Source organism: Phocoena phocoena, chromosome 20 (assembly GCF_963924675.1).
Source record: "Phocoena phocoena chromosome 20, mPhoPho1.1, whole genome shotgun sequence".
Taxonomy (NCBI): domain Eukaryota; kingdom Metazoa; phylum Chordata; class Mammalia; order Artiodactyla; family Phocoenidae; genus Phocoena; species Phocoena phocoena.
This window is the reverse complement of record NC_089238.1, coordinates 30,660,775-30,685,980: the sequence shown is the minus strand read 5'-3', so window position 1 is coordinate 30,685,980 and position 25,206 is coordinate 30,660,775. Positions and strand designations below refer to the sequence as shown.

Here is a 25,206-nt window from a genome sequence, read left to right as displayed (position 1 = left end):
CTCGGTGAACCTGCGTGGTCTGGAGTGATGGTGCCAACTCCAGAGAGGTTAAGCAACTTACCCGAGGGCACACAGCCTATACTCAGAGGACTAAACCTACACTGCAGCTGTCTCACCTCCCGGCCACACGGTGCCGGTTATGACATCACGGGAGGCTGAATCCGGCCTCTCCTTTTTCAGGGCTGCAAGGGTCTTCGCAGACAGTCCAGCTGTGCTCCTGGCTGCAGAGGTGGGCGGCTGGAGCCCAAAGAGGTCACAGAGCTGTGCGGAGGGTTCTGAGTGCCGGCTCAGGGCTTTCCCACTGCTGCCTCTGTGCCAGGTGCTCAGTGTTCTCACCCTTCATGGGATGACGTGGTGTCCGGTTGGGCGCAGGGCTGCAGTCAGCCTGCAGGAGGGCCAGTCCCATCTGTGTCACATATAGCCACGTGACATAACCTGTCTGTGGCTCAGTCTCCTGTGCCCTAAAGGGCAAAGTAATAGTGTCTGGCTCTCGGGATTAAAGAACTGAATACATGCAAAGAAGGTCAGAATACACTGGGCACTCAGTGAGTAATCTACCACATCGCCCATTCATTTATTTATCTATTTATTTATTTGCTATCATCAGCCTAGGAGACATTGTTCTCCTTCCAGACACGCAAGCAAGGACGGTGTGTTTAGCTCTGTGCTCTGGGCCGTCCCCATCAACCCTGTGAGCGTGGGACCAGTTCCCCCGAGAGGGTTATCCTGCCTTCACGCAAAGAGCCGTTGACACACTACAGATAGAAAGCCGTGAGGGACACAGTCCGTGCCCTCCTCACAGACACAGAAGGATCCTGTCACTTCTGCTGTCACCTGCATCAGGATTTCCTTACCATTTTCTTTTCAGTGATTTTGTGAAATACGTTATACCAAAAAATAAAAAAAAAAACCTCTTGAACACTACTGAAGGAGAGAGTCAGAAGGTAGCCACAGAATCATAAATACGCTCCTACTGGGTCACCTTGGTCGCCCCCAGGATTGAGCTGGACGTGGTGGAGACGGGCTGAGGACACAGCTCTGGGCCAAAGGGGAGCTTTCTCACTGACTCCCTCTTTCAGCTGCGAAGCGACAAAAACACAGAAGCAGGGCACCACTCCCCAGCACTGTGTGCCTGCCTCAGTAGCCTCCTTGTACCGTAGGTACTTTGGCCTTTGGGAAACGGGCTCCTGACTGCCGTCTCCCTTCCCGGTTGGTGTGACAACTCAAAGAGCAAAAGTGACTAACAAGGCTTGGCATGGACTCCACGGTGAATAACTGTCAGGACTACTCAAAGGGAACTATGCACTCGTCTCGCTTTGTTATTCAACGCCAGGTCTGCCTGTCACCTACAATGATGCCGCCCCTGGGGAAGCGTCCCATGGCTAGGGAACCTCCACCCTGGCGTGGGGGTGGGCCGGCTACAGTGAGGAGCGCCCCTGGAAAGTTTAGGCAAAGAAGCCCCCGGAGAAATGAGCCAGGACCCCTCCAGGAAAGGAAAACACAAGTGGCGACTCGCGGCTGAAGCCAATGTTCACCGCGCTGCGGTTACAGGAGGCGGTACCGGAAAAATGCTTCCAAAGGACCGTGGTGGCAACGCCTGGGGACACATGGGGTCGGCGAAACGGTGGTGAGGGTCACATCCGCCTGCGCTCTCTGACAGCGCTCCCCGGCTCCAGCCAAGCCAGGGGACACGAGAGGGAGGCGGGGGCTGTTCTCAGGCTGCAGGAAACGGCGACCCGGAGGCCGGCGGCGGCGGGGCCTGGGGCGGGGAAGGCCGGAGGACGCGGGAGCCGGATTCCTGCACAACCCGCCAACACGGTGGCTGCTCCCGTCGGGCACATTGGGAAGGGGCGGCCAGGGGGCTGGGACACCGCTTACCGCACGGCACCCGGTCCCTCCGCTCCGGCCGGCACCGAGGTGGAATCGTGCGCTCCGCCCCGCCTGTTGCTCACGGCCCGGCCCAGGGCGCGGAGGGCGGCGCCGGCGCGGATCCGCGGGGCGGGCGCAAGGCGGGGGCGGGGCCTCTGCGCCCGGGCCGCCTCCTCGGCCTATAACTGAGCCCCCGGGCTCCTCGCTCCCACACGGCCCCCACCGGACCCCTGAAGCGGCTTCGCCCCTTGCTTTGGACCTCGGGCCTCACTGCTCCTCCAGATGGACCCCAAGTGCTCCTGCCCCACTGGTAAGGGAGCCCTCCCTGGCTTGGAGCCTTAGGATGCCCCCTTCCCAGGCACAGGACGAGAAGGGAGGGCTTTGAGTTTGAGCTCGGGAGGACTCCTGTCACGGGTCCAGGGCTTTCTTGGTAGCCAGGCTCCTGAGGGCACGTCAGTCTCCCTTTGCCTCTCTGTTGACACTGAGGGCACGGAGGCTCCAGGCTGTCCTTCTTGAGGTCACCCAGCAGGCCAGGGGATTGCTAGACCGGGACCCAGTGTCTGGAGGAGGCCTCGGAGCTGCCAGGACTTGATGGGAGGAGCGGACGCTGCCTCTTTGGGGTTCAGGCCATGGGCCCCGGCCTCCAGCCCCCAGCCCCAGTCGGCCTGGGCTGGGTCTGGAGCCCGGGACCTTCCCTGTGGAGTCCCATCAGGAGGGGACCTACTCTCCTTGGACCAGAAGAGAGGAGCTGGGGCTTCTCTATCCGCCTGAGTGGACACGAGCTCCCAGGGCTGAGTCCTGACAGAGGAGGAGGGCTCAGGGAGGCATCGCTGACCGTCTGCTGTAGCTCCTGCATCCCTGTCCCCGCTCACTGCTGGCCTTTCCCTTCCCGGCAGGCGGCTCCTGCGGCTGCGCTGGCTCCTGCACCTGCAAAGCCTGCAGATGCACCTCCTGCAAGAAGAGTGAGTGTGCGGGGCCTTCTCTGGGAATGCGGGGTCTGGGCTGAGTGCGAGGAGGGAGCCCAGAGCTCAGCGGGCAGGCAGGAGCAGGACAGTGACCAAACTTCCCGGCACCCCCCCTCACCAGGAAGGGATTCACAATCAGAGCTGGAATCACCTTCGGCATGACCGAGACCCAGGCGCGCACTAGAGAACAGGGAGACTGAGGCCCAGACGGGTCACCAACAAACCACCTCAGACCTGTCACTAGAACTAGTCCTCCTGCCTCCTGAGTCACGCTTCTGAATCCTCTCAGGGACCGAAGCACTTTAGGGACATGAACCAGTGGCCGTGCGTGGCTTCTCGGACCTGGTGCAGCCCTTTCCTGTCGAAGCAGCCCAGAGCTTCCCTATCCCGAGCGGGAGCTGCTCTGTGAGGGCTTTGCCTCCACTTTGATCCTGAGGACTTGGCTCACATCACTGGTGGTGCTGGGGGCTGGCTTTCTCTTGTCCCCAGAGGCCCTGCTCACTGCCTCTCCAAAGGCGCCGTGTGCCCTGTCCTGGGCGCAGATGGGCCGGGCAACCTGAACCTAGTGTGTGAGAGCAATTACCTCAGGACAGAGGACACCATCGTAAACTCAGGGTCTGGGCCTGAGGGCGGCTGGGGCCAGGCCTGCTGCTGGGAAGGGTGGTTCCGGACAACGCGTGGTCCGACTGCACGCTGCCCTTGCCTCCCCAGGCCGCTGCTCCTGCTGCCCCGTGGGCTGCGCCAAGTGTGCCCAGGGCTGCGTCTGCAAAGGGGCCTCGGACAAGTGCAGCTGCTGTGCCTGATGTCGCGGAGAGCCTGCCCCGGGTGTCAACAGAGCAAGCAGGACAAACCTGCATTGGACCGTTTTTCACACAACCGGACCTGACGCTACATTCCTTTTTCTATGAAATATGTGAGTTGTAATAAAAGCTGTTGACTTTATTCTGGCTCTGTCTTCCTTGGTCTGTCTTGGACAAAGAGACTCCGTGCCCATCAGGGCTGGCGTGGGGAACTGGGCTGGACGTGCGGAGACCTCGGCTCTGGACCAGAGAGTACCCCGGCACACCCCACACCCCCAACACACACACACACACACACACACACACACACACACACACACACTGAGCCCCTTAGCCGCTTAGGTTAATTGGAGCTCCCGTTTCTCAGCTCCACAGGATACCCTCGCCCGATGACATAGGGCATTGGACACACAGGGGACACACTCCCTCTACTGCCCTTAGGAGTAGGGGTTGCAGAGAAAGTTGTCCATTTCTCGTTTTCCTTCTCTGGGGGCCCCTGCCAAACTCAGTCCTCGGTGACGAGAGCCTGGAAAGTACCCAGAGGGGATGGAATCCCACACCCCTCTTGTGTGACTTCTGCACGGGGCTTGCGTCTAAAACACGCTGGAAAGACCTCTCTGTATTTTCTGCCACAGCTTTAACCCTGGTCAGTAAAAAGGATCGCCAAGAAAACGTGTCAAAGGACACGATATGTGACACCCAGTTCTCCCTGCAACACGTAAAACCACCTTCACACGTGGAGGAGCAATTCTGAAAACTGGGCGCTCTCCTATGCTGCTCATACATTGAAAGTGCGCCCGAGTCCTGGGAACACTTCACAGATGCCCCACTGTGTGGACCACACACGCCTGGAGCAGCTCTGCCCCCTGCCTCCCCACAGGGAACATCAGTCTTGGCTTGCCCAGGGCTACGGGCACCCGTGACAGCTCCCTGCGGGGGCTTGGCTCTGAATCTTCGCAAGTTCCTCCCTAGGTCAGGCTGACATCTTCCCTTCCCTCAAAACCCAGCCCGTGGCTACCTGACATCCCGAAAGAAAGTGATTTGGATTTGGTGGGAATTTCCCAGCTGTTTCCCTGAGACTTGGTTTCAGAAGAAGGACTTCATGTGTTCCTCTGCAGAGTGACGGTGGTGCTGCAGTGCGGGGAGGGGGGGGGGTGCCTGCTGGGGTTTATTAGCAACAAGTGTGTGCTGAGGGAACAGGTAGTGTATTTCAGGTGTTGGGCCCCCTGGCGGTCTGGGGAGGGAACTCCTATTTGATGGGCACTCCGAGAGAAAGAGGAGACACGTGGCTCAGAAGTCAGGACCAAGATCGGCCACAGGTGCTCCGAGTGCAGAGGGCATTTCGGGAGCCGGCCCGTGCTGCGTGCGTGGGCGTTGGTGTCAGGCACTCAGGTTCACAGCCGCCATGCCACTTCCTGACCTGGCAAGTCACTGATACTCTCTGAGATTTCATTTCCTCCTTTCCATACAAAAGATTCATTTCAAGGAGGGGCAATAAGCGAGATAGTGGCCTGGCTCCTAGCTCGGGCTTCCCGAACGGTGTCCTGTACGATCGCCCTCTCCACACTGACATTTGTGCACAGAGAATCCTTGAGCTCCCCACAAGCTCCTGGAGAAAGGCTCCCTGGTTTGCGAGCAAGCTCACGGTGAGGGCAGAGATGGATAGGAACCTTGCTTATCCAGTGCCAGAGGGCGTGGGGATGTCCTCCAACAAGCCCCGTGCAACGAGTCACCGCCACAGCGTTTGGACAGACTCGGTGAACCTGCGTGGTCTGGAGTGATGGTGCCAACTCCAGAGAGGTTAAGCAACTTACCCGAGGGCACACAGCCTATACTCAGAGGACTAAACCTACACTGCAGCTGTCTCACCTCCCGGCCACACGGTGCCGGTTATGACATCACGGGAGGCTGAATCCGGCCTCTCCTTTTTCAGGGCTGCAAGGGTCTTCGCAGACAGTCCAGCTGTGCTCCTGGCTGCAGAGGTGGGCGGCTGGAGCCCAAAGAGGTCACAGAGCTGTGCGGAGGGTTCTGAGTGCCGGCTCAGGGCTTTCCCACTGCTGCCTCTGTGCCAGGTGCTCAGTGTTCTCACCCTTCATGGGATGACGTGGTGTCCGGTTGGGCGCAGGGCTGCAGTCAGCCTGCAGGAGGGCCAGTCCCATCTGTGTCACATATAGCCACGTGACATAACCTGTCTGTGGCTCAGTCTCCTGTGCCCTAAAGGGCAAAGTAATAGTGTCTGGCTCTCGGGATTAAAGAACTGAATACATGCAAAGAAGGTCAGAATACACTGGGCACTCAGTGAGTAATCTACCACATCGCCCATTCATTTATTTATCTATTTATTTATTTGCTATCATCAGCCTAGGAGACATTGTTCTCCTTCCAGACACGCAAGCAAGGACGGTGTGTTTAGCTCTGTGCTCTGGGCCGTCCCCATCAACCCTGTGAGCGTGGGACCAGTTCCCCCGAGAGGGTTATCCTGCCTTCACGCAAAGAGCCGTTGACACACTACAGATAGAAAGCCGTGAGGGACACAGTCCGTGCCCTCCTCACAGACACAGAAGGATCCTGTCACTTCTGCTGTCACCTGCATCAGGATTTCCTTACCATTTTCTTTTCAGTGATTTTGTGAAATACGTTATACCAAAAAATAAAAAAAAAAACCTCTTGAACACTACTGAAGGAGAGAGTCAGAAGGTAGCCACAGAATCATAAATACGCTCCTACTGGGTCACCTTGGTCGCCCCCAGGATTGAGCTGGACGTGGTGGAGACGGGCTGAGGACACAGCTCTGGGCCAAAGGGGAGCTTTCTCACTGACTCCCTCTTTCAGCTGCGAAGCGACAAAAACACAGAAGCAGGGCACCACTCCCCAGCACTGTGTGCCTGCCTCAGTAGCCTCCTTGTACCGTAGGTACTTTGGCCTTTGGGAAACGGGCTCCTGACTGCCGTCTCCCTTCCCGGTTGGTGTGACAACTCAAAGAGCAAAAGTGACTAACAAGGCTTGGCATGGACTCCACGGTGAATAACTGTCAGGACTACTCAAAGGGAACTATGCACTCGTCTCGCTTTGTTATTCAACGCCAGGTCTGCCTGTCACCTACAATGATGCCGCCCCTGGGGAAGCGTCCCATGGCTAGGGAACCTCCACCCTGGCGTGGGGGTGGGCCGGCTACAGTGAGGAGCGCCCCTGGAAAGTTTAGGCAAAGAAGCCCCCGGAGAAATGAGCCAGGACCCCTCCAGGAAAGGAAAACACAAGTGGCGACTCGCGGCTGAAGCCAATGTTCACCGCGCTGCGGTTACAGGAGGCGGTACCGGAAAAATGCTTCCAAAGGACCGTGGTGGCAACGCCTGGGGACACATGGGGTCGGCGAAACGGTGGTGAGGGTCACATCCGCCTGCGCTCTCTGACAGCGCTCCCCGGCTCCAGCCAAGCCAGGGGACACGAGAGGGAGGCGGGGGCTGTTCTCAGGCTGCAGGAAACGGCGACCCGGAGGCCGGCGGCGGCGGGGCCTGGGGCGGGGAAGGCCGGAGGACGCGGGAGCCGGATTCCTGCACAACCCGCCAACACGGTGGCTGCTCCCGTCGGGCACATTGGGAAGGGGCGGCCAGGGGGCTGGGACACCGCTTACCGCACGGCACCCGGTCCCTCCGCTCCGGCCGGCACCGAGGTGGAATCGTGCGCTCCGCCCCGCCTGTTGCTCACGGCCCGGCCCAGGGCGCGGAGGGCGGCGCCGGCGCGGATCCGCGGGGCGGGCGCAAGGCGGGGGCGGGGCCTCTGCGCCCGGGCCGCCTCCTCGGCCTATAACTGAGCCCCCGGGCTCCTCGCTCCCACACGGCCCCCACCGGACCCCTGAAGCGGCTTCGCCCCTTGCTTTGGACCTCGGGCCTCACTGCTCCTCCAGATGGACCCCAAGTGCTCCTGCCCCACTGGTAAGGGAGCCCTCCCTGGCTTGGAGCCTTAGGATGCCCCCTTCCCAGGCACAGGACGAGAAGGGAGGGCTTTGAGTTTGAGCTCGGGAGGACTCCTGTCACGGGTCCAGGGCTTTCTTGGTAGCCAGGCTCCTGAGGGCACGTCAGTCTCCCTTTGCCTCTCTGTTGACACTGAGGGCACGGAGGCTCCAGGCTGTCCTTCTTGAGGTCACCCAGCAGGCCAGGGGATTGCTAGACCGGGACCCAGTGTCTGGAGGAGGCCTCGGAGCTGCCAGGACTTGATGGGAGGAGCGGACGCTGCCTCTTTGGGGTTCAGGCCATGGGCCCCGGCCTCCAGCCCCCAGCCCCAGTCGGCCTGGGCTGGGTCTGGAGCCCGGGACCTTCCCTGTGGAGTCCCATCAGGAGGGGACCTACTCTCCTTGGACCAGAAGAGAGGAGCTGGGGCTTCTCTATCCGCCTGAGTGGACACGAGCTCCCAGGGCTGAGTCCTGACAGAGGAGGAGGGCTCAGGGAGGCATCGCTGACCGTCTGCTGTAGCTCCTGCATCCCTGTCCCCGCTCACTGCTGGCCTTTCCCTTCCCGGCAGGCGGCTCCTGCGGCTGCGCTGGCTCCTGCACCTGCAAAGCCTGCAGATGCACCTCCTGCAAGAAGAGTGAGTGTGCGGGGCCTTCTCTGGGAATGCGGGGTCTGGGCTGAGTGCGAGGAGGGAGCCCAGAGCTCAGCGGGCAGGCAGGAGCAGGACAGTGACCAAACTTCCCGGCACCCCCCCTCACCAGGAAGGGATTCACAATCAGAGCTGGAATCACCTTCGGCATGACCGAGACCCAGGCGCGCACTAGAGAACAGGGAGACTGAGGCCCAGACGGGTCACCAACAAACCACCTCAGACCTGTCACTAGAACTAGTCCTCCTGCCTCCTGAGTCACGCTTCTGAATCCTCTCAGGGACCGAAGCACTTTAGGGACATGAACCAGTGGCCGTGCGTGGCTTCTCGGACCTGGTGCAGCCCTTTCCTGTCGAAGCAGCCCAGAGCTTCCCTATCCCGAGCGGGAGCTGCTCTGTGAGGGCTTTGCCTCCACTTTGATCCTGAGGACTTGGCTCACATCACTGGTGGTGCTGGGGGCTGGCTTTCTCTTGTCCCCAGAGGCCCTGCTCACTGCCTCTCCAAAGGCGCCGTGTGCCCTGTCCTGGGCGCAGATGGGCCGGGCAACCTGAACCTAGTGTGTGAGAGCAATTACCTCAGGACAGAGGACACCATCGTAAACTCAGGGTCTGGGCCTGAGGGCGGCTGGGGCCAGGCCTGCTGCTGGGAAGGGTGGTTCCGGACAACGCGTGGTCCGACTGCACGCTGCCCTTGCCTCCCCAGGCCGCTGCTCCTGCTGCCCCGTGGGCTGCGCCAAGTGTGCCCAGGGCTGCGTCTGCAAAGGGGCCTCGGACAAGTGCAGCTGCTGTGCCTGATGTCGCGGAGAGCCTGCCCCGGGTGTCAACAGAGCAAGCAGGACAAACCTGCATTGGACCGTTTTTCACACAACCGGACCTGACGCTACATTCCTTTTTCTATGAAATATGTGAGTTGTAATAAAAGCTGTTGACTTTATTCTGGCTCTGTCTTCCTTGGTCTGTCTTGGACAAAGAGACTCCGTGCCCATCAGGGCTGGCGTGGGGAACTGGGCTGGACGTGCGGAGACCTCGGCTCTGGACCAGAGAGTACCCCGGCACACCCCACACCCCCAACACACACACACACACACACACACACACACACACACACACTGAGCCCCTTAGCCGCTTAGGTTAATTGGAGCTCCCGTTTCTCAGCTCCACAGGATACCCTCGCCCGATGACATAGGGCATTGGACACACAGGGGACACACTCCCTCTACTGCCCTTAGGAGTAGGGGTTGCAGAGAAAGTTGTCCATTTCTCGTTTTCCTTCTCTGGGGGCCCCTGCCAAACTCAGTCCTCGGTGACGAGAGCCTGGAAAGTACCCAGAGGGGATGGAATCCCACACCCCTCTTGTGTGACTTCTGCACGGGGCTTGCGTCTAAAACACGCTGGAAAGACCTCTCTGTATTTTCTGCCACAGCTTTAACCCTGGTCAGTAAAAAGGATCGCCAAGAAAACGTGTCAAAGGACACGATATGTGACACCCAGTTCTCCCTGCAACACGTAAAACCACCTTCACACGTGGAGGAGCAATTCTGAAAACTGGGCGCTCTCCTATGCTGCTCATACATTGAAAGTGCGCCCGAGTCCTGGGAACACTTCACAGATGCCCCACTGTGTGGACCACACACGCCTGGAGCAGCTCTGCCCCCTGCCTCCCCACAGGGAACATCAGTCTTGGCTTGCCCAGGGCTACGGGCACCCGTGACAGCTCCCTGCGGGGGCTTGGCTCTGAATCTTCGCAAGTTCCTCCCTAGGTCAGGCTGACATCTTCCCTTCCCTCAAAACCCAGCCCGTGGCTACCTGACATCCCGAAAGAAAGTGATTTGGATTTGGTGGGAATTTCCCAGCTGTTTCCCTGAGACTTGGTTTCAGAAGAAGGACTTCATGTGTTCCTCTGCAGAGTGACGGTGGTGCTGCAGTGCGGGGAGGGGGGGGGGTGGGGTGCCTGCTGGGGTTTATTAGCAACAAGTGTGTGCTGAGGGAACAGGTAGCGTATTTCAGGAGTTGGGCCCCCTGGCGGTCTGGGGAGGGAACTCCTATTTGATGGGCACTCCGAGAGAAAGAGGAGACACGTGGCTCAGAAGTCAGGACCAAGATCGGCCACAGGTGCTCCGAGTGCAGAGGGCATTTCGGGAGCCGGCCCGTGCTGCGTGCGTGGGCGTTGGTGTCAGGCACTCAGGTTCACAGCCGCCATGCCACTTCCTGACCTGGCAAGTCACTGATACTCTCTGAGATTTCATTTCCTCCTTTCCATACAAAAGATTCATTTCAAGGAGGGGCAATAAGCGAGATAGTGGCCTGGCTCCTAGCTCGGGCTTCCCGAACGGTGTCCTGTACGATCGCTCTCTCCACACTGACAGTTGTGCACAGAGAATCCTTGAGCTCCCCACAAGCTCCTGGAGAAAGGCTCCCTGGTTTGCGAGCAAGCTCACGGTGAGGGCAGAGATGGATAGGAACCTTGCTTATCCAGTGCCAGAGGGCGTGGGGATGTCCTCCAACAAGCCCCGTGCAACGAGTCACCGCCACAGCGTTTGGACAGACTCGGTGAACCTGCGTGGTCTGGAGTGATGGTGCCAACTCCAGAGAGGTTAAGCAACTTACCCGAGGGCACACAGCCTATACTCAGAGGACTAAACCTACACTGCAGCTGTCTCACCTCCCGGCCACACGGTGCCGGTTACGACATCACGGGAGGCTGAATCCGGCCTCTCCTTTTTCAGGGCTGCAAGGGTCTTCGCAGAGTCCAGCTGTGCTCCTGGCTGCAGACGTGGGCGGCTGAAGCCCAGAGAGGTCACAGAGCTGTGCGGAGGGTTCTGAGTGCCGGCTCAGGGCTTTCCCACTGCTGCCTCTGTGCCAGGTGCTCAGTGTTCTCACCCTTCATGGAATGACGTGGTGTCCGGTTGGGCGCAGGGCTGCAGTCAGCCTGCAGGAGGGCCAGTCCCATCTGTGTCACATATAGCCACGTGACATAACCTGTCTGTGGCTCAGTCTCCTGTGCCCTAAAGGGCAAAGTAATAGTGTCTGGCTCTCGGGATTAAAGAACTGAATACATGCAAAGAAGGTCAGAATACACTGGGCACTCAGTGAGTAATCTACCACACCGCCCATTCATTTATTTATCTATTTACTTATTTGCTATCATCAGCCTAGGAGACATTGTTCTCCTTCCAGACACGCAAGCAAGGACGGTGTGTTTAGCTCTGTGCTCTGGGCCGTCCCCATCAACCCTGTGAGCGTGGGACCAGTTCCCCCGAGAGGGTTATCCTGCCTTCACGCAAAGAGCCGTTGACACTACAGAGAGAAAGCCGTGAGGGACACAGTCCGTGCCCTCCTCACAGACACAGAAGGATCCTGCCACTTCTGCTGTCACCTGCATCAGGATTTCCTTACCATTTTCTTTTCAGTGATCTTCTGAAATACGTTATACCAAAAAACAAACAAACAAAAAACCTCTTGAAGACTACTGAAGGAGAGAGTCAGAAGGTAGCCACAGAATCATAAATACGCTCCTACTGGGTCACCTTGGTCGCCCCCAGGATTGAGCTGGACGTGGTGGAGACGGGCTGAGGACACAGCTCTGGGCCAAAGGGGAGCTTTCTCACTGACTCCCTCTTTCAGCTGCGAAGCGACAAAAACACAGAAGCAGGGCACCACTCCCCAGCACTGTGTGCCTGCCTCAGCAGCCTCCTTGTACCGTAGGTACTTTGGCCTTTGGGAAACGGGCTCCTGACTGCCGTCTCCCTTCCCGGTTGGTGTGACAACTCAAAGAGCAAAAGTGACTAACAAGGCTTGGCATGGACTCCACGGTGAATAACTGTCAGGACTACTCAAAGGGAACTATGCACTCGTCTCGCTTTGTTATTCAACGCCAGGTCTGCCTGTCACCTACAATGATGCCGCCCCTGGGGAAGCGTCCCATGGCTAGGGAACCTCCACCCTGGCGTGGGGGTGGGCCGGCTACAGTGAGGAGCGCCCCTGGAAAGTTTAGGCAAAGAAGCCCCCGGAGAAATGAGCCAGGACCCCTCCAGGAAAGGAAAACACAAGTGGCGACTCGCGGCTGAAGCCAATGTTCACCGCGCTGCGGTTACAGGAGGCGGTACCGGAAAAATGCTTCCAAAGGACCGTGGTGGCAACGCCTGGGGACACATGGGGTCGGCGAAACGGTGGTGAGGGTCACATCCGCCTGCGCTCTCTGACAGCGCTCCCCGGCTCCAGCCAAGCCAGGGGACACGAGAGGGAGGCGGGGGCTGTTCTCAGGCTGCAGGAAACGGCGACCCGGAGGCCGGCGGCGGCGGGGCCTGGGGCGGGGAAGGCCGGAGGACGCGGGAGCCGGATTCCTGCACAACCCGCCAACACGGTGGCTGCTCCCGTCGGGCACATTGGGAAGGGGCGGCCAGGGGGCTGGGACACCGCTTACCGCACGGCACCCGGTCCCTCCGCTCCGGCCGGCACCGAGGTGGAATCGTGCGCTCCGCCCCGCCTGTTGCTCACGGCCCGGCCCAGGGCGCGGAGGGCGGCGCCGGCGCGGATCCGCGGGGCGGGCGCAAGGCGGGGACGGGGCCTCTGCGCCCGGGCCGCCTCCTCGGCCTATAACTGAGCCCCCGGGCTCCTCGCTCCCACACGGCCCCCACCGGACCCCTGAAGCGGCTTCGCCCCTTGCTTTGGACCTCGGGCCTCACTGCTCCTCCAGATGGACCCCAAGTGCTCCTGCCCCACTGGTAAGGGAGCCCTCCCTGGCTTGGAGCCTTAGGATGCCCCCTTCCCAGGCACAGGACGAGAAGGGAGGGCTTTGAGTTTGAGCTCGGGAGGACTCCTGTCACGGGTCCAGGGCTTTCTTGGTAGCCAGGCTCCTGAGGGCACGTCAGTCTCCCTTTGCCTCTCTGTTGACACTGAGGGCACGGAGGCTCCAGGCTGTCCTTCTTGAGGTCACCCAGCAGGCCAGGGGATTGCTAGACCGGGACCCAGTGTCTGGAGGAGGCCTCGGAGCTGCCAGGACTTGATGGGAGGAGCGGACGCTGCCTCTTTGGGGTTCAGGCCATGGGCCCCGGCCTCCAGCCCCCAGCCCCAGTCGGCCTGGGCTGGGTCTGGAGCCCGGGACCTTCCCTGTGGAGTCCCATCAGGAGGGGACCTACTCTCCTTGGACCAGAAGAGAGGAGCTGGGGCTTCTCTATCCGCCTGAGTGGACACGAGCTCCCAGGGCTGGGTCCTGACAGAGGAGGAGGGCTCAGGACGGTCAGCATCGCTGACCGTCTGCTGTAGCTCCTGCATCCCTGTCCCCGCTCACTGCTGGCCTTTCCCTTCCCGGCAGGCGGCTCCTGCGGCTGCGCTGGCTCCTGCACCTGCAAAGCCTGCAGATGCACCTCCTGCAAGAAGAGTGAGTGTGCGGGGCCTTCTCTGGGAATGCGGGGTCTGGGCTGAGTGCGAGGAGGGAGCCCAGAGCTCAGCGGGCAGGCAGGAGCAGGACAGTGACCAAACTTCCCGGCACCCCCCCTCACCAGGAAGGGATTCACAATCAGAGCTGGAATCACCTTCGGCATGACCGAGACCCAGGCGCGCACTAGAGAACAGGGAGACTGAGGCCCAGACGGGTCACCAACAAACCACCTCAGACCTGTCACTAGAACTAGTCCTCCTGCCTCCTGAGTCACGCTTCTGAATCCTCTCAGGGACCGAAGCACTTTAGGGACATGAACCAGTGGCCGTGCGTGGCTTCTCGGACCTGGTGCAGCCCCTTCCTGTCGAAGCAGCCCAGAGCTTCCCTATCCCGAGCGGGAGCTGCTCTGTGAGGGCTTTGCCTCCACTTTGATCCTGAGGACTTGGCTCACATCACTGGTGGTGCTGGGGGCTGGCTTTCTCTTGTCCCCAGAGGCCCTGCTCACTGCCTCTCCAAAGGCGCCGTGTGCCCTGTCCTGGGCGCAGATGGGCCGGGCAACCTGAACCTAGTGTGTGAGAGCAATTACCTCAGGACAGAGGACACCATCGTAAACTCAGGGTCTGGGCCTGAGGGCGGCTGGGGCCAGGCCTGCTGCTGGGAAGGGTGGTTCCGGACAACGCGTGGTCCGACTGCACGCTGCCCTTGCCTCCCCAGGCCGCTGCTCCTGCTGCCCCGTGGGCTGCGCCAAGTGTGCCCAGGGCTGCGTCTGCAAAGGGGCCTCGGACAAGTGCAGCTGCTGTGCCTGATGTCGCGGAGAGCCTGCCCCGGGTGTCAACAGAGCAAGCAGGACAAACCTGCATTGGACCGTTTTTCACACAACCGGACCTGACGCTACATTCCTTTTTCTATGAAATATGTGAGTTGTAATAAAAGCTGTTGACTTTATTCTGGCTCTGTCTTCCTTGGTCTGTCTTGGACAAAGAGACTCCGTGCCCATCAGGGCTGGCGTGGGGAACTGGGCTGGACGTGCGGAGACCTCGGCTCTGGACCAGAGAGTACCCCGGCACACCCCACACCCCCAACACACACACACACACACACACACACACACACACACACACACACTGAGCCCCTTAGCCGCTTAGGTTAATTGGAGCTCCCGTTTCTCAGCTCCACAGGATACCCTCGCCCGATGACATAGGGCATTGGACACACAGGGGACACACTCCCTCTACTGCCCTTAGGAGTAGGGGTTGCAGAGAAAGTTGTCCATTTCTCGTTTTCCTTCTCTGGGGGCCCCTGCCAAACTCAGTCCTCGGTGACGAGAGCCTGGAAAGTACCCAGAGGGGATGGAATCCCACACCCCTCTTGTGTGACTTCTGCACGGGGCTTGCGTCTAAAACACGCTGGAAAGACCTCTCTGTATTTTCTGCCACAGCTTTAACCCTGGTCAGTAAAAAGGATCGCCAAGAAAACGTGTCAAAGGACACGATATGTGACACCCAGTTCTCCCTGCAACACGTAAAACCACCTTCACACGTGGAGGAGCAATTCTGAAAACTGGGCGCTCTCCTATGCTGCTCATACATTGAAAGTGCGCCCGAGTCCTGGGAACACTTCACAGATGCCCCACTGTGTGGACCACACACGCCTGGAGCAGCTCTGCCCCCTGCCTCCCCACAGGGAACATCAGTCTTGGCTTGCCCAGGGCTACGGGCACCCGTGACAGCTCCCTGCGGGGGCTTGGCTCTGAATCTTCGCAAGTTCCTCCCTAGGTCAGGCTGACATCTTCCCTTCCCTCAAAACCCAGCCCGTGGCTACCTGACATCCCGAAAGAAAGTGATTTGGATTTGGTGGGAATTTCCCAGCTGTTTCCCTGAGACTTGGTTTCAGAAGAAGGACTTCATGTGTTCCTCTGCAGAGTGACGGTGGTGCTGCAGTGCGGGGAGGGGGGGGGGTGGGGTGCCTGCTGGGGTTTATTAGCAACAAGTGTGTGCTGAGGGAACAGGTAGTGTATTTCAGGTGTTGGGCCCCCTGGCGGTCTGGGGAGGGAACTCCTATTTGATGGGCACTCCGAGAGAAAGAGGAGACACGTGGCTCAGAAGTCAGGACCAAGATCGGCCACAGGTGCTCCGAGTGCAGAGGGCATTTCGGGAGCCGGCCCGTGCTGCGTGCGTGGGCGTTGGTGTCAGGCACTCAGGTTCACAGCCGCCATGCCACTTCCTGACCTGGCAAGTCACTGATACTCTCTGAGATTTCATTTCCTCCTTTCCATACAAAAGATTCATTTCAAGGAGGGGCAATAAGCGAGATAGTGGCCTGGCTCCTAGCTCGGGCTTCCCGAACGGTGTCCTGTACGATCGCCCTCTCCACACTGACATTTGTGCACAGAGAATCCTTGAGCTCCCCACAAGCTCCTGGAGAAAGGCTCCCTGGTTTGCGAGCAAGCTCACGGTGAGGGCAGAGATGGATAGGAACCTTGCTTATCCAGTGCCAGAGGGCGTGGGGATGTCCTCCAACAAGCCCCGTGCAACGAGTCACCGCCACAGCGTTTGGACAGACTCGGTGAACCTGCGTGGTCTGGAGTGATGGTGCCAACTCCAGAGAGGTTAAGCAACTTACCCGAGGGCACACAGCCTATACTCAGAGGACTAAACCTACACTGCAGCTGTCTCACCTCCCGGCCACACGGTGCCGGTTATGACATCACGGGAGGCTGAATCCGGCCTCTCCTTTTTCAGGGCTGCAAGGGTCTTCGCAGACAGTCCAGCTGTGCTCCTGGCTGCAGAGGTGGGCGGCTGGAGCCCAAAGAGGTCACAGAGCTGTGCGGAGGGTTCTGAGTGCCGGCTCAGGGCTTTCCCACTGCTGCCTCTGTGCCAGGTGCTCAGTGTTCTCACCCTTCATGGGATGACGTGGTGTCCGGTTGGGCGCAGGGCTGCAGTCAGCCTGCAGGAGGGCCAGTCCCATCTGTGTCACATATAGCCACGTGACATAACCTGTCTGTGGCTCAGTCTCCTGTGCCCTAAAGGGCAAAGTAATAGTGTCTGGCTCTCGGGATTAAAGAACTGAATACATGCAAAGAAGGTCAGAATACACTGGGCACTCAGTGAGTAATCTACCACATCGCCCATTCATTTATTTATCTATTTATTTATTTGCTATCATCAGCCTAGGAGACATTGTTCTCCTTCCAGACACGCAAGCAAGGACGGTGTGTTTAGCTCTGTGCTCTGGGCCGTCCCCATCAACCCTGTGAGCGTGGGACCAGTTCCCCCGAGAGGGTTATCCTGCCTTCACGCAAAGAGCCGTTGACACACTACAGATAGAAAGCCGTGAGGGACACAGTCCGTGCCCTCCTCACAGACACAGAAGGATCCTGTCACTTCTGCTGTCACCTGCATCAGGATTTCCTTACCATTTTCTTTTCAGTGATTTTGTGAAATACGTTATACCAAAAAATAAAAAAAAAAACCTCTTGAACACTACTGAAGGAGAGAGTCAGAAGGTAGCCACAGAATCATAAATACGCTCCTACTGGGTCACCTTGGTCGCCCCCAGGATTGAGCTGGACGTGGTGGAGACGGGCTGAGGACACAGCTCTGGGCCAAAGGGGAGCTTTCTCACTGACTCCCTCTTTCAGCTGCGAAGCGACAAAAACACAGAAGCAGGGCACCACTCCCCAGCACTGTGTGCCTGCCTCAGCAGCCTCCTTGTACCGTAGGTACTTTGGCCTTTGGGAAACGGGCTCCTGACTGCCGTCTCCCTTCCCGGTTGGTGTGACAACTCAAAGAGCAAAAGTGACTAACAAGGCTTGGCATGGACTCCACGGTGAATAACTGTCAGGACTACTCAAAGGGAACTATGCACTCGTCTCGCTTTGTTATTCAACGCCAGGTCTGCCTGTCACCTACAATGATGCCGCCCCTGGGGAAGCGTCCCATGGCTAGGGAACCTCCACCCTGGCGTGGGGGTGGGCCGGCTACAGTGAGGAGCGCCCCTGGAAAGTTTAGGCAAAGAAGCCCCCGGAGAAATGAGCCAGGACCCCTCCAGGAAAGGAAAACACAAGTGGCGACTCGCGGCTGAAGCCAATGTTCACCGCGCTGCGGTTACAGGAGGCGGTACCGGAAAAATGCTTCCAAAGGACCGTGGTGGCAACGCCTGGGGACACATGGGGTCGGCGAAACGGTGGTGAGGGTCACATCCGCCTGCGCTCTCTGACAGCGCTCCCCGGCTCCAGCCAAGCCAGGGGACACGAGAGGGAGGCGGGGGCTGTTCTCAGGCTGCAGGAAACGGCGACCCGGAGGCCGGCGGCGGCGGGGCCTGGGGCGGGGAAGGCCGGAGGACGCGGGAGCCGGATTCCTGCACAACCCGCCAACACGGTGGCTGCTCCCGTCGGGCACATTGGGAAGGGGCGGCCAGGGGGCTGGGACACCGCTTACCGCACGGCACCCGGTCCCTCCGCTCCGGCCGGCACCGAGGTGGAATCGTGCGCTCCGCCCCGCCTGTTGCTCACGGCCCGGCCCAGGGCGCGGAGGGCGGCGCCGGCGCGGATCCGCGGGGCGGGCGCAAGGCGGGGACGGGGCCTCTGCGCCCGGGCCGCCTCCTCGGCCTATAACTGAGCCCCCGGGCTCCTCGCTCCCACACGGCCCCCACCGGACCCCTGAAGCGGCTTCGCCCCTTGCTTTGGACCTCGGGCCTCACTGCTCCTCCAGATGGACCCCAAGTGCTCCTGCCCCACTGGTAAGGGAGCCCTCCCTGGCTTGGAGCCTTAGGATGCCCCCTTCCCAGGCACAGGACGAGAAGGGAGGGCTTTGAGTTTGAGCTCGGGAGGACTCCTGTCACGGGTCCAGGGCTTTCTTGGTAGCCAGGCTCCTGAGGGCACGTCAGTCTCCCTTTGCCTCTCTGTTGACACTGAGGGCACGGAGGCTCCAGGCTGTCCTTCTTGAGGTCACCCAGCAGGCCAGGGGATTGCTAGACCGGGACCCAGTGTCTGGAGGAGGCCTCGGAGCTGCCAGGACTTGATGGGAGGAGCGGACGCTGCCTCTTTGGGGTTCAGGCCATGGGCCCCGGCCTCCAGCCCCCAGCCCCATTCGGCCTGGGCTGGGTCTGGAGCCCGGGACCTTCCCTGTGGAGTCCCATCAGGAGGGGACCTACTCTCCTTGGACCAGAAGAGAGGACGTGGGGCTTCTCTATCCGCCTGAGTGGACACGAGCTCCCAGGGCTGGGTCCTGACAGAGGAGGAGGGCTCAGGGAGGCATCGCTGACCGTCTGCTGTAGCTCCTGCATCCCTGTCCCCGCTCACTGCTGGCCTTTCCCTTCCCGGCAGGCGGCTCCTGCGGCTGCGCTGGCTCCTGCACCTGCAAAGCCTGCAGATGCACCTCCTGCAAGAAGAGTGAGTGTGCGGGGCCTTCTCTGGGAATGCGGGGTCTGGGCTGAGTGCGAGGAGGGAGCCCAGAGCTCAGCGGGCAGGCAGGAGCAGGACAGTGACCAAACTTCCCGGCACCCCCCCTCACCAGGAAGGGATTCACAATCAGAGCTGGAATCACCTTCGGCATGACCGAGACCCAGGCGCGCACTAGAGAACAGGGAGACTGAGGCCCAGACGGGTCACCAACAAACCACCTCAGACCTGTCACTAGAACTAGTCCTCCTGCCTCCTGAGTCACGCTTCTGAATCCTCTCAGGGACCGAAGCACTTTAGGGACATGAACCAGTGGCCGTGCGTGGCTTCTCGGACCTGGTGCAGCCCCTTCCTGTCGAAGCAGCCCAGAGCTTCCCTATCCCGAGCGGGAGCTGCTCTGTGAGGGCTTTGCCTCCACTTTGATCCTGAGGACTTGGCTCACATCACTGGTGGTGCTGGGGGCTGGCTTTCTCTTGTCCCCAGAGGCCCTGCTCACTGCCTCTCCAAAGGCGCCGTGTGCCCTGTCCTGGGCGCAGATGGGCCGGGCAACCTGAACCTAGTGTGTGAGAGCAATTACCTCAGGACAGAGGACACCATCGTAAACTCAGGGTCTGGGCCTGAGGGCGGCTGGGGCCAGGCCTGCTGCTGGGAAGGGTGGTTCCGGACAACGCGTGGTCCGACTGCACGCTGCCCTTGCCTCCCCAGGCCGCTGCTCCTGCTGCCCCGTGGGCTGCGCCAAGTGTGCCCAGGGCTGCGTCTGCAAAGGGGCCTCGGACAAGTGCAGCTGCTGTGCCTGATGTCGCGGAGAGCCTGCCCCGGGTGTCAACAGAGCAAGCAGGACAAACCTGCATTGGACCGTTTTTCACACAACCGGACCTGACGCTACATTCCTTTTTCTATGAAATATGTGAGTTGTAATAAAAGCTGTTGACTTTATTCTGGCTCTGTCTTCCTTGGTCTGTCTTGGACAAAGAGACTCCGTGCCCATCAGGGCTGGCGTGGGGAACTGGGCTGGACGTGCGGAGACCTCGGCTCTGGACCAGAGAGTACCCCGGCACACCCCACACCCCCAACACACACACACACACACACACACACACACACACACACACACACACACACACTGAGCCCCTTAGCCGCTTAGGTTAATTGGAGCTCCCGTTTCTCAGCTCCACAGGATACCCTCGCCCGATGACATAGGGCATTGGACACACAGGGGACACACTCCCTCTACTGCCCTTAGGAGTAGGGGTTGCAGAGAAAGTTGTCCATTTCTCGTTTTCCTTCTCTGGGGGCCCCTGCCAAACTCAGTCCTCGGTGACGAGAGCCTGGAAAGTACCCAGAGGGGATGGAATCCCACACCCCTCTTGTGTGACTTCTGCACGGGGCTTGCGTCTAAAACACGCTGGAAAGACCTCTCTGTATTTTCTGCCACAGCTTTAACCCTGGTCAGTAAAAAGGATCGCCAAGAAAACGTGTCAAAGGACACGATATGTGACACCCAGTTCTCCCTGCAACACGTAAAACCACCTTCACACGTGGAGGAGCAATTCTGAAAACTGGGCGCTCTCCTATGCTGCTCATACATTGAAAGTGCGCCCGAGTCCTGGGAACACTTCACAGATGCCCCACTGTGTGGACCACACACGCCTGGAGCAGCTCTGCCCCCTGCCTCCCCACAGGGAACATCAGTCTTGGCTTGCCCAGGGCTACGGGCACCCGTGACAGCTCCCTGCGGGGGCTTGGCTCTGAATCTTCGCAAGTTCCTCCCTAGGTCAGGCTGACATCTTCCCTTCCCTCAAAACCCAGCCCGTGGCTACCTGACATCCCGAAAGAAAGTGATTTGGATTTGGTGGGAATTTCCCAGCTGTTTCCCTGAGACTTGGTTTCAGAAGAAGGACTTCATGTGTTCCTCTGCAGAGTGACGGTGGTGCTGCAGTGCGGGGCGGGGGGGGGTGGGGTGCCTGCTGGGGTTTATTAGCAACAAGTGTGTGCTGAGGGAACAGGTAGTGTATTTCAGGTGTTGGGCCCCCTGGCGGTCTGGGGAGGGAACTCCTATTTGATGGGCACTCCGAGAGAAAGAGGAGACACGTGGCTCAGAAGTCAGGACCAAGATCGGCCACAGGTGCTCCGAGTGCAGAGGGCATTTCGGGAGCCGGCCCGTGCTGCGTGCGTGGGCGTTGGTGTCAGGCACTCAGGTTCACAGCCGCCATGCCACTTCCTGACCTGGCAAGTCACTGATACTCTCTGAGATTTCATTTCCTCCTTTCCATACAAAAGATTCATTTCAAGGAGGGGCAATAAGCGAGATAGTGGCCTGGCTCCTAGCTCGGGCTTCCCGAACGGTGTCCTGTACGATCGCCCTCTCCACACTGACATTTGTGCACAGAGAATCCTTGAGCTCCCCACAAGCTCCTGGAGAAAGGCTCCCTGGTTTGCGAGCAAGCTCACGGTGAGGGCAGAGATGGATAGGAACCTTGCTTATCCAGTGCCAGAGGGCGTGGGGATGTCCTCCAACAAGCCCCGTGCAACGAGTCACCGCCACAGCGTTTGGACAGACTCGGTGAACCTGCGTGGTCTGGAGTGATGGTGCCAACTCCAGAGAGGTTAAGCAACTTACCCGAGGGCACACAGCCTATACTCAGAGGACTAAACCTACACTGCAGCTGTCTCACCTCCCGGCCACACGGTGCCGGTTATGACATCACGGGAGGCTGAATCCGGCCTCTCCTTTTTCAGGGCTGCAAGGGTCTTCGCAGACAGTCCAGCTGTGCTCCTGGCTGCAGAGGTGGGCGGCTGGAGCCCAAAGAGGTCACAGAGCTGTGCGGAGGGTTCTGAGTGCCGGCTCAGGGCTTTCCCACTGCTGCCTCTGTGCCAGGTGCTCAGTGTTCTCACCCTTCATGGGATGACGTGGTGTCCGGTTGGGCGCGGGGCTGCAGTCAGCCTGCAGGAGGGCCAGTCCCATCTGTGTCACATATAGCCACGTGACATAACCTGTCTGTGGCTCAGTCTCCTGTGCCCTAAAGGGCAAAGTAATAGTGTCTGGCTCTCGGGATTAAAGAACTGAATACATGCAAAGAAGGTCAGAATACACTGGGCACTCAGTGAGTAATCTACCACATCGCCCATTCATTTATTTATCTATTTATTTATTTGCTATCATCAGCCTAGGAGACATTGTTCTCCTTCCAGACACGCAAGCAAGGACGGTGTGTTTAGCTCTGTGCTCTGGGCCGTCCCCATCAACCCTGTGAGCGTGGGACCAGTTCCCCCGAGAGGGTTATCCTGCCTTCACGCAAAGAGCCGTTGACACACTACAGATAGAAAGCCGTGAGGGACACAGTCCGTGCCCTCCTCACAGACACAGAAGGATCCTGTCACTTCTGCTGTCACCTGCATCAGGATTTCCTTACCATTTTCTTTTCAGTGATTTTGTGAAATACGTTATACCAAAAAATAAAAAAAAAAACCTCTTGAACACTACTGAAGGAGAGAGTCAGAAGGTAGCCACAGAATCATAAATACGCTCCTACTGGGTCACCTTGGTCGCCCCCAGGATTGAGCTGGACGTGGTGGAGACGGGCTGAGGACACAGCTCTGGGCCAAAGGGGAGCTTTCTCACTGACTCCCTCTTTCAGCTGCGAAGCGACAAAAACACAGAAGCAGGGCACCACTCCCCAGCACTGTGTGCCTGCCTCAGCAGCCTCCTTGTACCGTAGGTACTTTGGCCTTTGGGAAACGGGCTCCTGACTGCCGTCTCCCTTCCCGGTTGGTGTGACAACTCAAAGAGCAAAAGTGACTAACAAGGCTTGGCATGGACTCCACGGTGAATAACTGTCAGGACTACTCAAAGGGAACTATGCACTCGTCTCGCTTTGTTATTCAACGCCAGGTCTGCCTGTCACCTACAATGATGCCGCCCCTGGGGAAGCGTCCCATGGCTAGGGAACCTCCACCCTGGCGTGGGGGTGGGCCGGCTACAGTGAGGAGCGCCCCTGGAAAGTTTAGGCAAAGAAGCCCCCGGAGAAATGAGCCAGGACCCCTCCAGGAAAGGAAAACACAAGTGGCGACTCGCGGCTGAAGCCAATGTTCACCGCGCTGCGGTTACAGGAGGCGGTACCGGAAAAATGCTTCCAAAGGACCGTGGTGGCAACGCCTGGGGACACATGGGGTCGGCGAAACGGTGGTGAGGGTCACATCCGCCTGCGCTCTCTGACAGCGCTCCCCGGCTCCAGCCAAGCCAGGGGACACGAGAGGGAGGCGGGGGCTGTTCTCAGGCTGCAGGAAACGGCGACCCGGAGGCCGGCGGCGGCGGGGCCTGGGGCGGGGAAGGCCGGAGGACGCGGGAGCCGGATTCCTGCACAACCCGCCAACACGGTGGCTGCTCCCGTCGGGCACATTGGGAAGGGGCGGCCAGGGGGCTGGGACACCGCTTACCGCACGGCACCCGGTCCCTCCGCTCCGGCCGGCACCGAGGTGGAATCGTGCGCTCCGCCCCGCCTGTTGCTCACGGCCCGGCCCAGGGCGCGGAGGGCGGCGCCGGCGCGGATCCGCGGGGCGGGCGCAAGGCGGGGACGGGGCCTCTGCGCCCGGGCCGCCTCCTCGGCCTATAACTGAGCCCCCGGGCTCCTCGCTCCCACACGGCCCCCACCGGACCCCTGAAGCGGCTTCGCCCCTTGCTTTGGACCTCGGGCCTCACTGCTCCTCCAGATGGACCCCAAGTGCTCCTGCCCCACTGGTAAGGGAGCCCTCCCTGGCTTGGAGCCTTAGGATGCCCCCTTCCCAGGCACAGGACGAGAAGGGAGGGCTTTGAGTTTGAGCTCGGGAGGACTCCTGTCACGGGTCCAGGGCTTTCTTGGTAGCCAGGCTCCTGAGGGCACGTCAGTCTCCCTTTGCCTCTCTGTTGACACTGAGGGCACGGAGGCTCCAGGCTGTCCTTCTTGAGGTCACCCAGCAGGCCAGGGGATTGCTAGACCGGGACCCAGTGTCTGGAGGAGGCCTCGGAGCTGCCAGGACTTGATGGGAGGAGCGGACGCTGCCTCTTTGGGGTTCAGGCCATGGGCCCCGGCCTCCAGCCCCCAGCCCCATTCGGCCTGGGCTGGGTCTGGAGCCCGGGACCTTCCCTGTGGAGTCCCATCAGGAGGGGACCTACTCTCCTTGGACCAGAAGAGAGGACGTGGGGCTTCTCTATCCGCCTGAGTGGACACGAGCTCCCAGGGCTGGGTCCTGACAGAGGAGGAGGGCTCAGGGAGGCATCGCTGACCGTCTGCTGTAGCTCCTGCATCCCTGTCCCCGCTCACTGCTGGCCTTTCCCTTCCCGGCAGGCGGCTCCTGCGGCTGCGCTGGCTCCTGCACCTGCAAAGCCTGCAGATGCACCTCCTGCAAGAAGAGTGAGTGTGCGGGGCCTTCTCTGGGAATGCGGGGTCTGGGCTGAGTGCGAGGAGGGAGCCCAGAGCTCAGCGGGCAGGCAGGAGCAGGACAGTGACCAAACTTCCCGGCACCCCCCCTCACCAGGAAGGGATTCACAATCAGAGCTGGAATCACCTTCGGCATGACCGAGACCCAGGCGCGCACTAGAGAACAGGGAGACTGAGGCCCAGACGGGTCACCAACAAACCACCTCAGACCTGTCACTAGAACTAGTCCTCCTGCCTCCTGAGTCACGCTTCTGAATCCTCTCAGGGACCGAAGCACTTTAGGGACATGAACCAGTGGCCGTGCGTGGCTTCTCGGACCTGGTGCAGCCCCTTCCTGTCGAAGCAGCCCAGAGCTTCCCTATCCCGAGCGGGAGCTGCTCTGTGAGGGCTTTGCCTCCACTTTGATCCTGAGGACTTGGCTCACATCACTGGTGGTGCTGGGGGCTGGCTTTCTCTTGTCCCCAGAGGCCCTGCTCACTGCCTCTCCAAAGGCGCCGTGTGCCCTGTCCTGGGCGCAGATGGGCCGGGCAACCTGAACCTAGTGTGTGAGAGCAATTACCTCAGGACAGAGGACACCATCGTAAACTCAGGGTCTGGGCCTGAGGGCGGCTGGGGCCAGGCCTGCTGCTGGGAAGGGTGGTTCCGGACAACGCGTGGTCCGACTGCACGCTGCCCTTGCCTCCCCAGGCCGCTGCTCCTGCTGCCCCGTGGGCTGCGCCAAGTGTGCCCAGGGCTGCGTCTGCAAAGGGGCCTCGGACAAGTGCAGCTGCTGTGCCTGA

At 59.9% G+C, this 25,206-nt stretch overlaps 5 protein-coding genes across 5 annotated transcripts; all 5 read left to right on the top strand.

Annotated features, from left to right (window-relative positions):
* Nucleotides 1-2,151: 2,151 nt before the first annotated feature.
* Nucleotides 2,152-3,637, top strand: LOC136140407 (metallothionein-1E-like). Its single transcript, XM_065898500.1, has 3 exons — nucleotides 2,152-2,179; nucleotides 2,766-2,831; nucleotides 3,546-3,637. The coding sequence occupies exons 1-3, from the start codon at nucleotides 2,152-2,154 to the stop codon at nucleotides 3,635-3,637; spliced, it is 186 nt and encodes a 61-aa protein (XP_065754572.1).
* A 3,901-nt stretch (nucleotides 3,638-7,538) lies between these two features.
* On the top strand, nucleotides 7,539-9,024 carry LOC136140415 (metallothionein-1E-like). The gene is made up of 3 exons (XM_065898515.1): nucleotides 7,539-7,566; nucleotides 8,153-8,218; nucleotides 8,933-9,024. Exons 1-3 carry the CDS (start codon nucleotides 7,539-7,541, stop codon nucleotides 9,022-9,024), a joined length of 186 nt encoding a protein of 61 aa, XP_065754587.1.
* A 3,901-nt stretch (nucleotides 9,025-12,925) lies between these two features.
* LOC136140416 (metallothionein-1E-like) lies at nucleotides 12,926-14,415 on the top strand. The gene is made up of 3 exons (XM_065898516.1): nucleotides 12,926-12,953; nucleotides 13,544-13,609; nucleotides 14,324-14,415. Exons 1-3 carry the CDS (start codon nucleotides 12,926-12,928, stop codon nucleotides 14,413-14,415), a joined length of 186 nt encoding a protein of 61 aa, XP_065754588.1.
* Nucleotides 14,416-18,321: 3,906 nt separating this feature from the next.
* Nucleotides 18,322-19,807, top strand: LOC136140419 (metallothionein-1E-like). The gene is made up of 3 exons (XM_065898518.1): nucleotides 18,322-18,349; nucleotides 18,936-19,001; nucleotides 19,716-19,807. The coding sequence occupies exons 1-3, from the start codon at nucleotides 18,322-18,324 to the stop codon at nucleotides 19,805-19,807; spliced, it is 186 nt and encodes a 61-aa protein (XP_065754590.1).
* Nucleotides 19,808-23,720: 3,913 nt separating this feature from the next.
* Nucleotides 23,721-25,206, top strand: LOC136140417 (metallothionein-1E-like). The gene is made up of 3 exons (XM_065898517.1): nucleotides 23,721-23,748; nucleotides 24,335-24,400; nucleotides 25,115-25,206. Exons 1-3 carry the CDS (start codon nucleotides 23,721-23,723, stop codon nucleotides 25,204-25,206), a joined length of 186 nt encoding a protein of 61 aa, XP_065754589.1.